The sequence below is a fragment of the Corvus moneduloides genome, chromosome 4 (genome assembly GCF_009650955.1).
Source record: "Corvus moneduloides isolate bCorMon1 chromosome 4, bCorMon1.pri, whole genome shotgun sequence".
Lineage (NCBI taxonomy): Eukaryota > Metazoa > Chordata > Aves > Passeriformes > Corvidae > Corvus > Corvus moneduloides.
Window position 1 is genome coordinate 39,981,285 of NC_045479.1, and position 14,546 is coordinate 39,995,830.

Here is a 14,546-nt window from a genome sequence, read left to right on the forward strand (position 1 = left end):
AAAGATCTTCTTAATTGGATTTTTAAAATGTTTTTCTGCTTTCTACATAAGAATGATTTTCTCCTGGAAACTCAAAATTTGGTAAGCTCAGCACTGATATTAAATTGTAAAAAAACCTAGAAAAGGTGTCCATTCGTTGTTCTCCGGAAACAATATTTTAGAAAATTAAAAGTAGCTATTTTCGTATGGAGAACACTAAGAACTTACTTATTAGTTTTTCTTCGCTCCTACAAGCATATTTGATGATTTAAACTTCAGTCACAGTTACTATATGAATTGGATGTATAGGAGTTTGCAAATTCAATGTTCAGATCTCTAACTGCAATTTTGCACATAAGGATTCTCTGAAAGCTCTACTAAATCTACAAATATTAAGAGGTGGAATATTTCTGTTTTGTTCAAAAAGCTTTTAAAGAAGGTATCTGTTAAAACATTTCTGTAATTTAAAGTATTGTGCATGTGTTTATGTATTGCGCTATCTACTAAGTAAAAAGTAGACCCTGAAAATATGCTAAAGAGTGAAATGCCAAACAAGCAAGTTATCTGAAGTTAGATATAACTGGTACTCTACTTTTTTCTTAGGTTTCTAAAATAAATTTCCTAAGCTTCTAAAATACAGTTTTTCTGTTGTTTTAATTGGGAAAATCATCAAAAGCTTCCTGATCTAAAGTGAAAATCTCAATGCATATTTTGGCATCTGTGGCGTCTCTCTTTCTTTCTAGTTACATTTTGTGATATTTTATTTTTCTATAACTTTTAGGAGTCTTTCCAATGAAATCTCTGTTTTATAAATCCTGCCAACAAGAAACTCAGATTTTACAGCACCATCAAGTACTTCTCTAGTGGCCTGTGCCATAGGATGTTACATGCTTTGGAACCTCTCATAAGTAAATAATTATATCCTATATGTTTTCTAGCAAAAAAATGCCAGATGTGACCATATCTAATAATTAAATAAGTAAAATTTCCTCCACAAATACCTCTACTGATCAGGTTCATTGAAAGCACCACCTCACAAAGAAGGAAGATACAGAGTGGGAAGTGGAAAGTCTGGAGCCATGAACGTGCCATTGAATGGAAGCAACCTCTGACTGAAGGGACCGAAGATGCTTCTGAGGGAAAGAAAACAGAGGGAAGCACATTTATTACCAATAGGTTTAAGTTCACTGGAGAGAGAATGGCACTTCCAAACGGAAAACCAGTCTGGGAAATCATTTTGTTCCCTGCTGCACTCTTGCTTCTCTCGCTTTTGTTCTCTGGTCCTTCTCTGGAGACTCAAGGTGGCAAATGTCCTATGGTAGAGTCCAACAGAGTCCAGCACTGTCCAGGATTTTGGAACAAATCTCACTTGTGAGAGAGTTCACCTGAGAGATGACTTGGCAAGTTTTTCACATTTGCCAGTGCAGGAGGTTTTCGTGTAGCTCAAAATCGTCAGGCTAAAGCTAAGATTCAGCTTTCAGTAAACAGAGGAACTTCAGCTCCAAACCAAATGGAGGACTTCAGTTCTTTACTGAAACCAAGGAAATCCACTGCAAGCAAGTATTTCCTGCATAGTTTTTTGTTTGATTTGGTTGGTTTTGTTTGTTTGTTTGTTTTTGTGGTTTTTTTGATGAAAGACTATTCTTGCCAACAAAAATAAAATATAATGATTTTTCTTATTGTGGTTCAATTTATTGCCTGCCATTAGCATGGGCATATCAGCTAAGAGATTCAATGCCAGTCTTTCATCCCGGCTCCCAGGTGGTGTTACTCACAGAGCTGTATGGGCAGCCTGTTCTGGCTCAGGAAAGTCCTGGGTTAAGAGAGCAGAGGGGAAAAATCACCTTTAAAAATTTTGAAAAAAGAAGCAAGAATGAAAGTTAAAAAAGATCATGGGGAGAAAGAAAACTGAGAAAATGGTGCACAAAATTAGAAGGAGGACAAACTTTGCAGGATAAGAGTTGTGCCATGCAAACTGACATACTTCTGCCAGCCTAGCAGCTGTCGACATCCTCCTGCCCCAGAACCAGACCCAGGTTTCCATGAGATTGGCTTTTTCCTTTTGTAATTTTAGTACAACCTTTTTATAAAGCCATGATGACATTACAAGAGAAAGCAGGTCAGACTTTTGAACACTCCTGTGTGTCACAAGAGAAGACAAGGAGTTTGGAATAGCTACCTGCCCATGTGGGCAGGCTGAGCTGTTGTTGCCGAGCACATCTGTACATTCTGCAGAAATACCACTGCACAGGGATTTCCTACTGTGAGTTTGGTGGTGGCAAACAAATGTTTTCTAAAGAGTTTGGGGACTGAATCACTGTTGCTAAGTGAGATCACTCAACTGGTTGATGGGAATGATGTGAACATGCTCAAACATTTTTTCAAATCTGTTTCTTTCCTAATCTCTATTCTCAGATGCAAGGCTACAAGAATGTGACTAGTAAAGGCTATTTACATAAAGGTTTTATGTCAAACTAAGCTCCTTTTCCAGCCAGGAAATAATTACTAATTTTTAACTACATAACTGGACATTTGAGATATATCTTGAGTTACTCAGATAGCACTGAGCATCCTTTTGGAGCAGTTAATAGTTGGCCATAAAAACTGCTACTGCTTAGAAAACTGTTTCTTTGTTGTCTATTTCTGTGCACTAATGCATAATTTTAGTTCTAGTGCCCTTGTGGTTTCAAAATAGATGCTGAGTATACTCTGTAATCTGTCTCTGAAAAGACTGAATGTACTGAACCTTCCAACCAGATTTCTGAAATAAAATTAGCTTTACAGACAATTGTCAGCCATCCATCATCAAACTGAAACACCAAAGCAGGCCAATAGCACAGGGAAATCCACCACTTGAACCAGTCCTGAGGATGACAGAGGATTGACAGCATGTTTTATAGCAATTCACATTTGAAGCTTACTCAAAAGTTGTTACATAAAGTGCAAAGGGGTACAAATTCCCAGGGAAAACGTAATTGTGTTTGGGGTTTTTTTGTTTTATTTTGAGTTAGTTTGGTTCAGTTTGTCTTCTTCATCTGGGTTTGAGTCTGATTTCTGCTTTACTTAACATCTTAAAATTTTTATGAGGTTTGTGTAAGGGATAGAGTGAAAAACTTTTGAGGGAATTGGATTTGTGGAGCTGGTGATGAAGTACCACAGAGATAATTAAGGGACTGGACGTCTTTCGTCTGAGGAGAGGCAGTGAGAGTTGGGACTGTTCAGGTTAGGGAAGAGTCAAGGAGATCTCACCCATGTGTGCAAATGCCTGAGAAGAGGAAGTAAAGAAGAGAGCCAGGCTCCTCTCAACAATGCCCAGTGGCAGGACAAGCCACAAATTAAAATCCCTGAAATTCCACCTGAATATAAGACAGTTTTCTACCGTGACCAAAAATTCGCACCAGAATTGGTGCGACCAGAGAGGTTGTGAAGTCTGATCTTCAGAGATATTCAAAACTTGACTAGACACAGTCCCAGGCAAGCAGCTGTAGGTGGTCCTTCTTGAACAGGAGTGTTGGACAAGATGACTCACAGAGGTCACTTCCAACCTAAATCTTTGCTGCTCTTCAGCAAAGGCAGTTGAGGGGCACCCAGACAGGCACCATGAAACCCAGGTTAACAAATGTAGGGATTCTGTGTGTAAGGATGGGAGAGGCACCAGACTGGCATCCAGTCTTGGACATCCAGTGTTTTTAGTTTTCTTTGCACTGTCCTTATTTAATTTATGCAGGTTTATTTTTCCTAACCAGAGCAGTGTGTGTATAATCTGTAAGCTGGAGCTGCTAGTACCATCTGTTTGTGCTATTCTGTTGTTTCCCTGACATTTATGACTACTGAGGCTACTGGTAGTGGATTGCTGGGTGCCTGTGTGCTGAGTTTGCATGGGTAATTCAGGTACCCTTGTCTGAAAAACTGGCTCACAATAGTTCTGTATTTGTACAAAATCTATAGCAGCTCCAGGGGTTCCTATTATACTAATTGAAGGTCACAAGAAACAGAGTTTAAACACTGGTCGGTATTTAGGGCTTACCTATGTGTTCATTATAACCATTTTTAGAAAATTGCAGACTCAGTTTTGAATGCTAGGAGCTTCTCTTCTCCAAACCTCTCTCTCCAAGGGAGGTACTAGGGTATCTCAATTTTTTATGTCCTAGCAGTAGTGTTGTCACCCTCAGTTTTTGTAAAATCTCTCTAAACTTCTTTGTCATTTATCAAATCACATTTCTGAGGACAACTACTGCACTTCTTGATGTAGACCTCATTTTTCAGAAGATCAAAGTGAATAAAACAGGATAAGGAAACAAAAGACATAGAATAGTCTTAAGAGAAGGCATAACATTAGCAGCAGTTAAGCAAATATGAGTAATGTAATGTTCATAGGAAGTACACGACATTTAATTCTAGTTATACTAACAGGAAATGAAATAAACAGAAATTGTAAAAAGTGAGAAGATTCATAAGTAAGAAACTAGAAAAGGCTTTTCATGGACATAGATCAAAAACGTTTTAAGCTGCAAAACAACCAGTACATATGATTGTTCCCTTAAATGAACTAACAGAACTTTGCAGCAGTGGTAGATATATGTGTTTGTTCTTCATAGGTCAAGAGAATTTAATATTAAAAATATTTACTAAGCTCCTGTAGATGAAGACAATTCCATGGCTCCTAATAAGGCAGGGAAGAAAGGATCTTCCTCAGGCTGTTGTTCTCATGCACACACATTGAACATAAGTCATACACAGCCTCCTTTGAAACTTAGTCCCTACACAGGGCAAATCAGGCAAGACTTTCTTACCTAATAAGCTGACTGCTCTGGTGGTTTTTCTTACACTTTTTTCTTAGTTATTTTCTTTCTTGTTCATTCTCGTGGTCTTTACACATTTTGTATAGATGTAACACATGAACTGTGCTTGTGCTATCAGAATTGCATTGTTCCTGATCTATTTGCTGATAGTGTACATCTAAAATTTTCCATTAGAGAGAGAGCCCATTTCCTCTGGGGCAGGTTCCTTGACCTTCTCTGGTTTCCAGCCTATGCATGGAAGCCAATATGCTTTGTGGTGTGCTTTGCTCTTTTCCTCAGACTATCTCTGGATACATCAGTTCCACTGCCCATACAAAGCTTTGCATGTATTTTCTGTCTTCATTGCTAAAAGGGCTGGCCCCTGAATTTTTTTTCTTCTGATTCTTATAACTTTGAAATACTGAGTAACACTGGTTCTTTGGTATTCTATATTATTTATACCATAGTTATGTCTGAGTGCCAAAGTGGCACTGAAATACAATGTACAAAGTGCTACACAAGACCCAGAAAGCAAAGACCATCTTTGTTCTGAACAAGTAACACATGAAAAAACTGAAGAATATTGGCTATTTTTTGACTAGAAATTAAATCATCATATCAAAAATTGTAAAAGTGTAATTGATTTTATAGGATTGGTTATTAAATGGTAGCCGCCATACTTTTGTGAGTGATAGGAAAGCCCTATTTTATTTTTGTTTGTTTTTTTAAGTATGGCTACCTTGCACTTCCATCCTTCTGCATCTTTTTACACCACCCAGTTGAAAAGTTAGCCAATTCAGTAAGACAGTCACTGATTAACATCCAGAGGTATCTAGAACCCAATGAAAAAGTGTCACTGCTACAGCTCTGTAAGCATGGTGATACGAGTTCACAGAAGAGACAAAATGAAACTTGTGGGCTCAAGGGTTTTCCAGCAACATTAGAAGTTTCAGAGATGTTGAACATTGTTGATTTTCATATGAAAAGCCATTACAGACTGGCTGCATGACCCATTTATTCCATTTAGAGGAAAACTGTTGACCAAGGAGTACCACACCTTCAGGAACTCAAGGTAGTTTTGCATTCTGACTGTATTGGTTTCAAACAAGATCCTCTTCTAGGAACAAATTAGCAGTAAGAGGCTAATCTGCTGTCCACACACCATGTGTGCTGAGGTTCAGTGCACCTCATCTGGCAAGCCTGACCAGCATTTAGAGTGTTTAAATACAAACCACAGTCCAAATGAGGACTAAAATGCACATAAGGCTTCAGGCCACCATCATCTCCACTTTCCAAAAGCCTAAGATAACCTCCTCTTGTTGGTTCTTTTTGTCCCTGAGCCCCATTAGCATTTCAGTGCTGGTGAATGTGATGTGTAGGTGGTTCTGTGGAAAAATGCATTTCCCAGAGCTGTTACAAGTGGGATCCTTGAAGCTGGATGTGAACCAAGTTTGGCCTGGAGGCTGCACGTGTGCTTGTCTGTGTAAATGGTCAGTGGGATCAAGGCTGAGGTGAGTTCATTACCCAGCTTGTCTCACCTTTCTTCCTCCCAGAGCTGACACATGTCCAGGCACAGGCATGCTGGTGGCACCATAGAGGGACGAACAGCTCTGCTGCTGATCTGACAGATCATGGTCACTTTGAGTCATTGCAGTTTAAACCACTTTCTCTGATCTGTTTAAAGTCTTCTGTGTTTCTTTTGAAACATAAAAGGAGTAAAAAACTCTGTCCTTTATGAATATTTCAAGGACTTGCTTTTACTTCCAAAAAAAAATCAAGGTATCAAGGAAATATTTTGCTTATCCAAAACCTGCTTTCTTTGTCTTCTTGCACATACATCAGCCAGTTCCAAGATCTTGACATTTGAGTTAAAACCATCCTTGGCTTAACAGCCTCACATTGTTGGGGTTACTTCATGATTTCCAAATCTATCCTTGCAGTGATGTTCTTGCATGTCTGGAGTGGTACCTGAGAAACTTGCAGCATTTGGCTGTCTTGGAAACAGGCCAGAGACACAGATTGCCCAATCTTTGTTCCACCACCTTTGTAGAAGAGTGGTCATCTGATTCTATGGTTTTACTGTTACCACCTCTGTGATGGGTATGCTGGGGTCCTGCACATTATTTCCCAGTGCCTGTGGCTCTCAGTGAGCTTTTAGAGTGACTTGATAGCCAAGGATGCCCTAGTCCTCCCACAGAGCCCTCCCTGGAGTCCTCCCTTTCACACTAAACAACCTACTGCTCCTACTGGGACAAAGTACCCTGGAAAAAGACTACAGAATTTAAAATAGACAGGAAACACCTTTGCTATTAGATGCTATACCCTGGAAAAAATGCTCTTCTAAAAAACTGAACGGGGAAGTTTTAAATGCTGTGCAGTCCAGCTTCCTTATAGATAACAGATTTTCTAATCTTTTCAGGGTAAATTAGGAAAGATTTTTTTTTCCTCTCTGGGACATTACCTTTCAGAAAAGTGCTGCCACAAGGTTTTGTGGAAAAATAAAAAAACCCCCCAAACATGCATTAGCATACTTTGTTACAAAACTAAACTAACGCTCAACTACCTTTTCCTCACTTGACCACTACTTAAATGAAAGAAGACTTCTCACATGATAGGGAAGTTCTTCTTTCTTGGAAACCTTGACCCTGCTGCCAGTAAATATGGAGATATCGTTTAGAAAAACGTCACAGATGATTGTGGTCAAACTTGTTGAAAGTGGAGCAAGATGTATAAAAAAGCACAGCAAAAATACCGATCAGCCACCACATGAGCAATAGGTTATCTACGTGAGCATCTCGGGGAAGAAGCTACTTTGAGGGTTAACAAAATTAGGTTAACCTCTGTCATCTAACCAGTCTGGCTGCATCACACATGCTACTGTGACTGTAGAGGCTCGAAGATCTGGGAGCGAAGATGAAAGTATGTTCTATTTTCAGATCTGGGCATTTTTTATTTCTGCTTTGTCTTTTTGCCGTGGAAGGCAAAAAGTCACCTACAGGAAAACATACCTGCCGAAAAGGACTCCTCTCCCAGCTGACAGAGAACCTGTATATCAAGGCAACTAGTTTAAAATCATCTGTTCCTGTAAGTTGATCCCACTAGTTGAAAAAGTTTATTTTATTTATAGATGCTTCTTTATTAGTTTAATTACTGAGCTTCTGGAAACTTTAATAAGTTGAATGTTCTCTATGGTCCTTAGAGATAGGGTAATGCAGCTACTCCTTTTGTAAAGATGGGAAAAAATGATGCATAGAAGATGCATAGAGAGGTTGGATGAGTTTGTCATGAAAAAAATTTGTAGTTAGCCTAGGATTGGAACACAGATTTACTGAGTCCTCGTCCTACATCTGAAGATGATGAAGAAGATTAATATTATTATTACAGAATTTTGTACAAACCAGACTTGATATTGTGTCCCTTCCTCTGCTTGGATTAATTAATACTAGCACATTATATTTTACAGAAGGATCTCATCAAGACCACAAGACTGCTTAAAAAGACTACAAAAATGATGTTTATGGTAAGATTTACACTACTGGTTTTCTATTTTCTTTAATTTACCTTTGGTCAATAGAAACAGGAATATGTGATCAAAAGCAATGACAGCTGATGTAAAAATCACTTGTGTTTAATCGGGAAAGACATTTATGAAAGCCATCTTCTTAATAAAGTCTTCTGCTTAGAGGAAGAGTGTTATTTCTGTTGCATAGAGAGGGGTATTCCCCTGGGACATGAAGGGACAGTTGATCATGGTATGGGGGAAAATAGGTGGATTCGGAAAGCCTGCCTGGAGGCACTTCTTTCTAGGCAGCTGGAGTCGTGATGTGCCAGGGAAGTTGGGGTGAGGGTGCTTGCTGGTCAGGGAGGAGTGTGCTTGTGGTAGCACTCACTCCTCCTGTGAGCTCTGGCTGCATGTGAGCCTCCTAGCAACATCTTCAGGCACCAGCCCTCACAGGAGGGCCAGAGCCACTGCCACTGTCCCGCAGCTGAGGCACCTTCTGTTGAGGGTGTGCAGTACCATGGATAGCCCGAGGATGCTGCAGGGAGTTGAGACACCCAAGGAGCTGCTTTGAGCTTAGACCTCTGCAGGTGCACTGCAAGAGGGATGTCAGAGTTCCCAGTGCAATTCAGCATGGGAGTGAGAAACAAACCTTGGGTGTGTAATTGTAAGTGACTGGAAGTGTGTGAGATATTATAGTTTTCTTCATGCAGAGATCTAGTCAGCAGGGGCAACTGAGTTGGTTTATCTTTAAGATAAAGTATAGCATATACCTTAAGTATAGACCTGTTGGCCTTTGATGTCCCTTGGATTTCACCAATTACCTTGGGAGTGAAGGCTCCTCACTTGGCTGTGGGACCCACAAACAGACATTCACATTTGAGTGGCGTAATTTGCAGCTTCATTACCCTCCTGATGGGAATCTCACACCTGATACTTCATTCCATTGCCTAAAAATAGTCATATAGTCATTTGAAATACCTTTAGGTGTCCAGGAGAACCCACGGGTCAGGCAGATATGACACAGAGTTGACAGGATGACTGGTCGTTTCTGGGGCAGCAATTGGGGATGGGCCGGATACCCTACAGCATATCAAATGTCATGGGACACTGATGTGGAGGAATGGAAAAATGACACCCACAATGACCCAGATGATCTGACTTAACTCCTCAATTTATCTTCCATTTATTCTTTGTGTATTAAGTACATTCGTTGCTGTCACTTCTGCTCATGTGTAGCCAATACTCCTGGCCTGCCAGCACAGTACCCTCCTGCTATTCCTTCAGAAAGCACAGAGTTACATTCAGCTGTGTAAAACAGAAGGAAGAAGGTCAGTGGGATACTAAAGTTCACAAAAATGGTTTCATTGATTGCTTTCTAAACATGCATGCTTTTTATGAGGATGAAATTTCAGGCCAAAGTTGACTTATGAGGTTTTCATTCGTCAAATCATTACTTGATTTGTTTTCAGACAAACTGCAGTGTTCGAGATCAGCTCCTCTCCTTCTATGTGAAAAATGTCTTCTGTCGTCTTGAGGTAGGAAGTGACAAGTTGTACTTTATTAGTGCCTTCCAGGTCCTGCAAGCAAACATGGATGCCTGTGTGAGTATATTCCTGAGAGCTAAGCTAACTTTGTCTGTCTGAAAAGTTAGGGAAGGGCTCCATCTCAGTTTTTCAGCAGATGGAGAGGGAGAGGGTGATTCAGAGACATGGTGTGTCCCATGGGGACCTAACTTGACGAGGGCTTCCCCACTGGGCCCAGGAAGTTTAACACCATTCATTCTCTCCCAGAGTGATCTTGTGGGGAGTGTGCAAGGTGGTGCAGATCCCATGGAGACAAGCCACTTCCCTACTGATGATATCACCTTGTGCTGCCCTCTCATCACCAAAACTGCAAAGAGACAGGGTGATCACAGGGAGAAATGTTGCTCCTCGAGTTGCTGTAATGTAACAGTGGTAATGCTTTCCTTCTTCAACAGCATACCCTCTGCATGTATGTAATCTTTACACACATGTCACATCTGCTCCTCCATACTGAATTTTGAAAGAACTGGTGGCGTCTCATCAGTAAGCAGGCACCACAATTATGAAGCACACGGGAGCAGATCCCATGTGTCAGCTGTGCTCACGGTTAGAGCAGGTTGTCAGAGTGATGCTGACCACTGGTGAAATGTCTCCATGTACCCCAGAGAAGAGGCACTTTTACCAACTCTGCCTTAGTAACAACAGGATAGCAGTTAGAGCACACTTTTGCCTGTGCAAATATACTTGCCAACATACCAGGCAGGATGCTAAGATGATGCCATCATCTTCTTGGCAATTTCTCATCTAATTTTTAAGGGTGTATCTAAACAAACAGCAACAGGGTGTATCTTAATATCCTGTTGATATTTTTTTTTTCTCTCCTAAACCTGCAGTCCTCACAAATCACAGTCCCAGAAAGTGGAGCCTGACTTAGGGTGAAATATAGCTGTGAATATCCAGGCAAACAACTATAGTGATTTGAAAAAGTGAGAGCAGGATGGCAAGTCAATGAATGAATTAATTAAATTAATTGAAACTTTGTCTAATCTGAACTGCATAGTAGCATGAAAGAGAAGGACAGTGGTTCTACATGCACAAAAATATTTGCAATGCAAAAACAAACAGCTTCAGAGATTGCTTTGCAGAGTTATAGGTCAGAACTCGACTGGGATATTTGCATAATGTAAAAAGATTCAAATCTCAATGGGAGAAAACTCCACCAGCTTTCAGGTTCTGTATTTAAAACCATGTTAAACAGTTGCAATTTACAGCCATTATTCACAGCAGTCTGCTGTGATCATACTGCTGTGTTTATTTGTTTCTGTCAAAATTTCAGATAATGCTATAATTCCAGAACTCCATAACATAATTTCAGATGGTATAATATGCTTTATAGACATTTCATTCTGTCTGGAAAAGCAATCATATTCTATACAAGTGTCAGTACACACCGAGGAGTTTAGACTGTCAACTGTGACTGAATTGAGAATATCCAGTGACTGTGGCTTGCTGGATAGCTTAGTAATGCACTTGTTTCTGTGCTGTATGGAGACAAAATGCTGCAGATTTCTCTGCACTCCTGCATTCTTTTTCATAATTAGTGCCAGTGTTTTACCCAAAAGAAGTCTAAGCATAACAATTTACATTTTTGGGTCTTACAAAGTGCTGCTAAGGGAGATAAGACTTTCCCTAGATGACAAACAACAGTTCTTTGAGAAATGGTATCTTGTCATGATTTTCTAGGAGACACCTCGTTTCTGGAAACTAACATTTTTTGAAATGTTTGTGTTAATTCAAACCCAGCAATACAAAACCATGTGAAAGAATAATAGAAATTGTGAATAGAGGGAAGTAATGGATCCCTTGCTAATAGCAAACTCGAGATTTCTTCATCACATTATTCCTCAGTAAATTAACACTCATTCATCCGTGTACATAAGCTCTTCAGTTGTTATTATCTAGCTGAGCTATAAGATGTTTATCAGAAAGGATTTCCACCATGACAACATACTTACCTAATTGATTTGTTACCTTTCAAGAATAAAGTTGTCTGTACAACTAAGGGAAACGGTGATACCTTTATATATGTATTTGCCCTATATTGTCTCACAAACTCGGGCTGTAATTCAGCCAGCTAGAGGCATGTGTGCTACCTGAAAGTCCTAACAATATTTGCCTGCCAACCACTTTCAAAGACATTATACTACAACATTATGATTCTCACCCTACCAGCGCTTGGTTTTGTCCAAACAAGGAGGCATTAATATTTTCCAATTATACAGGGGCCCAAGTTCAGTTTTTTAGAAATACGTAAGTTTGAAAACCTCTAAACTAATTTTCTGCAGTAAAGTCAGACTTTTTCATTTAGACTATGACTGCAAGGTAAAGGGAGCAGACATTTTTCCTTGGGTACTTGGAGCATCCACCTGGAGCACCACTGACCTCTTTACTTGCTCAAGTGCCCTGGTCAGAATTGCTGACAGCAGTGTGAAGTTGCTTCTGAGGTTGGACTTATGTTCTTATATCAGCAGCAGATTGTGGAAGTGTTTTCTCATATTTGAATGGAGTGAAGAAGGACAATATATTCCTTGCAGAACTTTTAATATTTCTCTATCATTTTAGGCAGAGCTTGTAGACCTCAAGCTGACTTTGAGTATTGTTTGCAATACTCAGACTTGCTGGCTAGCTCATTTAGTTACTTTCAGTATATGCAGGAAGATAAGAGTTTGTAATGTGTATCATCACTAAAGCCAACATACTCATTTAAGGTCAGTTCTGCTACCAAATTATATTTTGTGGAAATCTGCATCGTACAAGATGGAGATAATTAAAAAAAAAAGGTCCAAGTCAAAAAGAAATGCCCTGGTTAGAAGATTTTAAAACATTTATTTTATTTACACTCTCTTTTAAAGATTTGCTTTTTTTCCCCACTTTCATAATGTGCGGTGACTTTGGGAAGCACAAAAGGTAACCTGAAAATGTTTGTACTCCTTTTTAAAGTACTGTGTGTAAGATACAAAAGAACTAATCATTCATTTCAGTGGAGTAATTTCCTTACACCAGTTGAGGTGAGGACCTTTATCTTTTCCCTTTTCAAACATGGTTACCCTTGTCTGTAGATTGGAAAACATCAGATTTTTCCATTTTTTTTTCCTCTGAAAGAATGTATCTTTCCCTTTGAAAACCCAGGTAGATAAGGATCAGCAAGCCATGTTGCTCAGAAAGCTTAGTCTGGCAGCTCAAATAAAACACCAGCTGGAACAGCTTTGGATGGCCAGTGCTGAGCTGCTAGAGATAAATGGTGAGGAGAGAACTAAGCCCTCCAGCCTGTAGTTAGTCAGACAGTGGACAAACAGGCAGGGCAACAGAGAAAAACATAAATTAACTTTATAAACGTTTGAAGGTCTTGCAGAAATGTGCAAAATTGCTCCCTGTACTTTGCAACGGCCTTTGATCCTTAGCCTTGCCTTCTCTCAGGTTCAGAGGTTCTGAGGGTTTAGAGTTAAAGGGCCTTGAGTCTTAGAGCTAGGCTACAATGTGAAAAAGGTGTAATGGCAACTTAAACGAAGATTCCTGTAGAGATAGAAAGTGCTTAATAAGAAAACTTAGAGGTACTCATAGTACCAATTTTGTGTGTTGTGAAGTCAACTTGGCAGGAAGCATGCAGGTAAAAGAACATGTTTGAAGTATTGGGAGATGCTGAAATGATGCTGAGATCACACATTTTACTGGTAGCCCTACAGTGCCACACTGTGGGCTGGACTCTTCCTCATCACTATGTCTTTATATCAGCATCTTTGGGCTTTTTTTGTCCTTCAGCTTCCGTGTGCTCCATCCACAAGGTTAACTTCTGCAGTCAAGAAATTAAAGAGAATGTTTCTCAAGGTAAGAGCAGGAGGTGCTGGCTCCCCACTACATTGTTCAAGGGCTGTAGATAGTTTCTTTCTAATGCCTTGGTCTTCTCAACAGCTTGGAGATAAGGGAATCTACAAGGCCATCCATGAGCTGGACATTCTCCTTCCCTGGATTCAGGCCTACATACAAACCATCATATGAAGAATGAGGATGTGACAAGCAACGTGCTGCTTCTGTGCTAAGAACAGATCAATACCCAAAAGGCCTGAAAATGAACTGAGAGCTGGATGTACAATGTGTCTGGCAGTAATTCTGTCCCATGGAAGGACACCCTCTGTAACACAGCAGCATAAAGAGGGGTTCTCATAAGCTTTCGCAGTTAGCCTGGCACAGCAGCTTTGCCTGTTCTGCCTCTGGAGCAGTTACAGCAGCCTGCTGTGCTTCCCATCCTGCCTGCCTGCCTGCTGTCTCGCAGGCGGCCCCCGAACACGCCACGCCAGCACAACGTGGAATCTGCTACCTTGCGGACCAGACACAATGTGCCACGTGCTGTGGGCATGAGCTAGCCACGGCTTGTGGCCCCCTGTGTGAGTACAGCTCAAAGCAACGAGGATCACTTTGGAAAATCCCACCCCTAAGCTATATTTCTTTTGGGGTTTGTGGTTGCAGATATATAACTGTATACACAAGCCAATCTACATGTAAATAGGAAAAATAATTATATACTGATTATCTTTATTATTAATTTAAGGTAATAATTGATCCCTAATAAAAATACACAATTAATGTAGAAGCTTTGTTTTGGGACCCAAGCATGACCTTTAGATGTCACATGATCTACATGAGATCAGACATTCAGAAAACACAATAAATGGATTGCTTTGACTAGGATTGTAAAATTATTTG

The 14,546-nt window shown here is 40.0% G+C and overlaps 1 protein-coding gene across 1 annotated transcript; it reads left to right on the plus strand.

The window, feature by feature from the left end:
- Window positions 1-7,673: 7,673 nt before the first annotated feature.
- IL26 (interleukin 26) lies at window positions 7,674-13,841 on the plus strand. Its single transcript, XM_032107175.1, has 4 exons — window positions 7,674-7,844; window positions 8,224-8,280; window positions 13,605-13,670; window positions 13,755-13,841. The coding sequence occupies exons 1-4, from the start codon at window positions 7,674-7,676 to the stop codon at window positions 13,839-13,841; spliced, it is 381 nt and encodes a 126-aa protein (XP_031963066.1).
- Window positions 13,842-14,546: the final 705 nt, after the last annotated feature.

What these genes read in the sequence shown, in the direction of transcription:
- IL26 (XM_032107175.1), top strand. Translation starts at nt 7,674, where the DNA reads ATGAAAGTATGTTCTATTTTCAGATCTGGGCATTTTTTATTTCTGCTT. An exon ending in GTTTAAAATCATCTGTTCCT is followed by an intron (nt 7,845 to 8,223) that starts GTAAGTTGATCC and finishes TATATTTTACAG; the next exon opens with AAGGATCTCATCAAGACCAC. An exon ending in TAAAGAGAATGTTTCTCAAG is followed by an intron (nt 13,671 to 13,754) that starts GTAAGAGCAGGA and finishes TCTTCTCAACAG; the next exon opens with CTTGGAGATAAGGGAATCTA.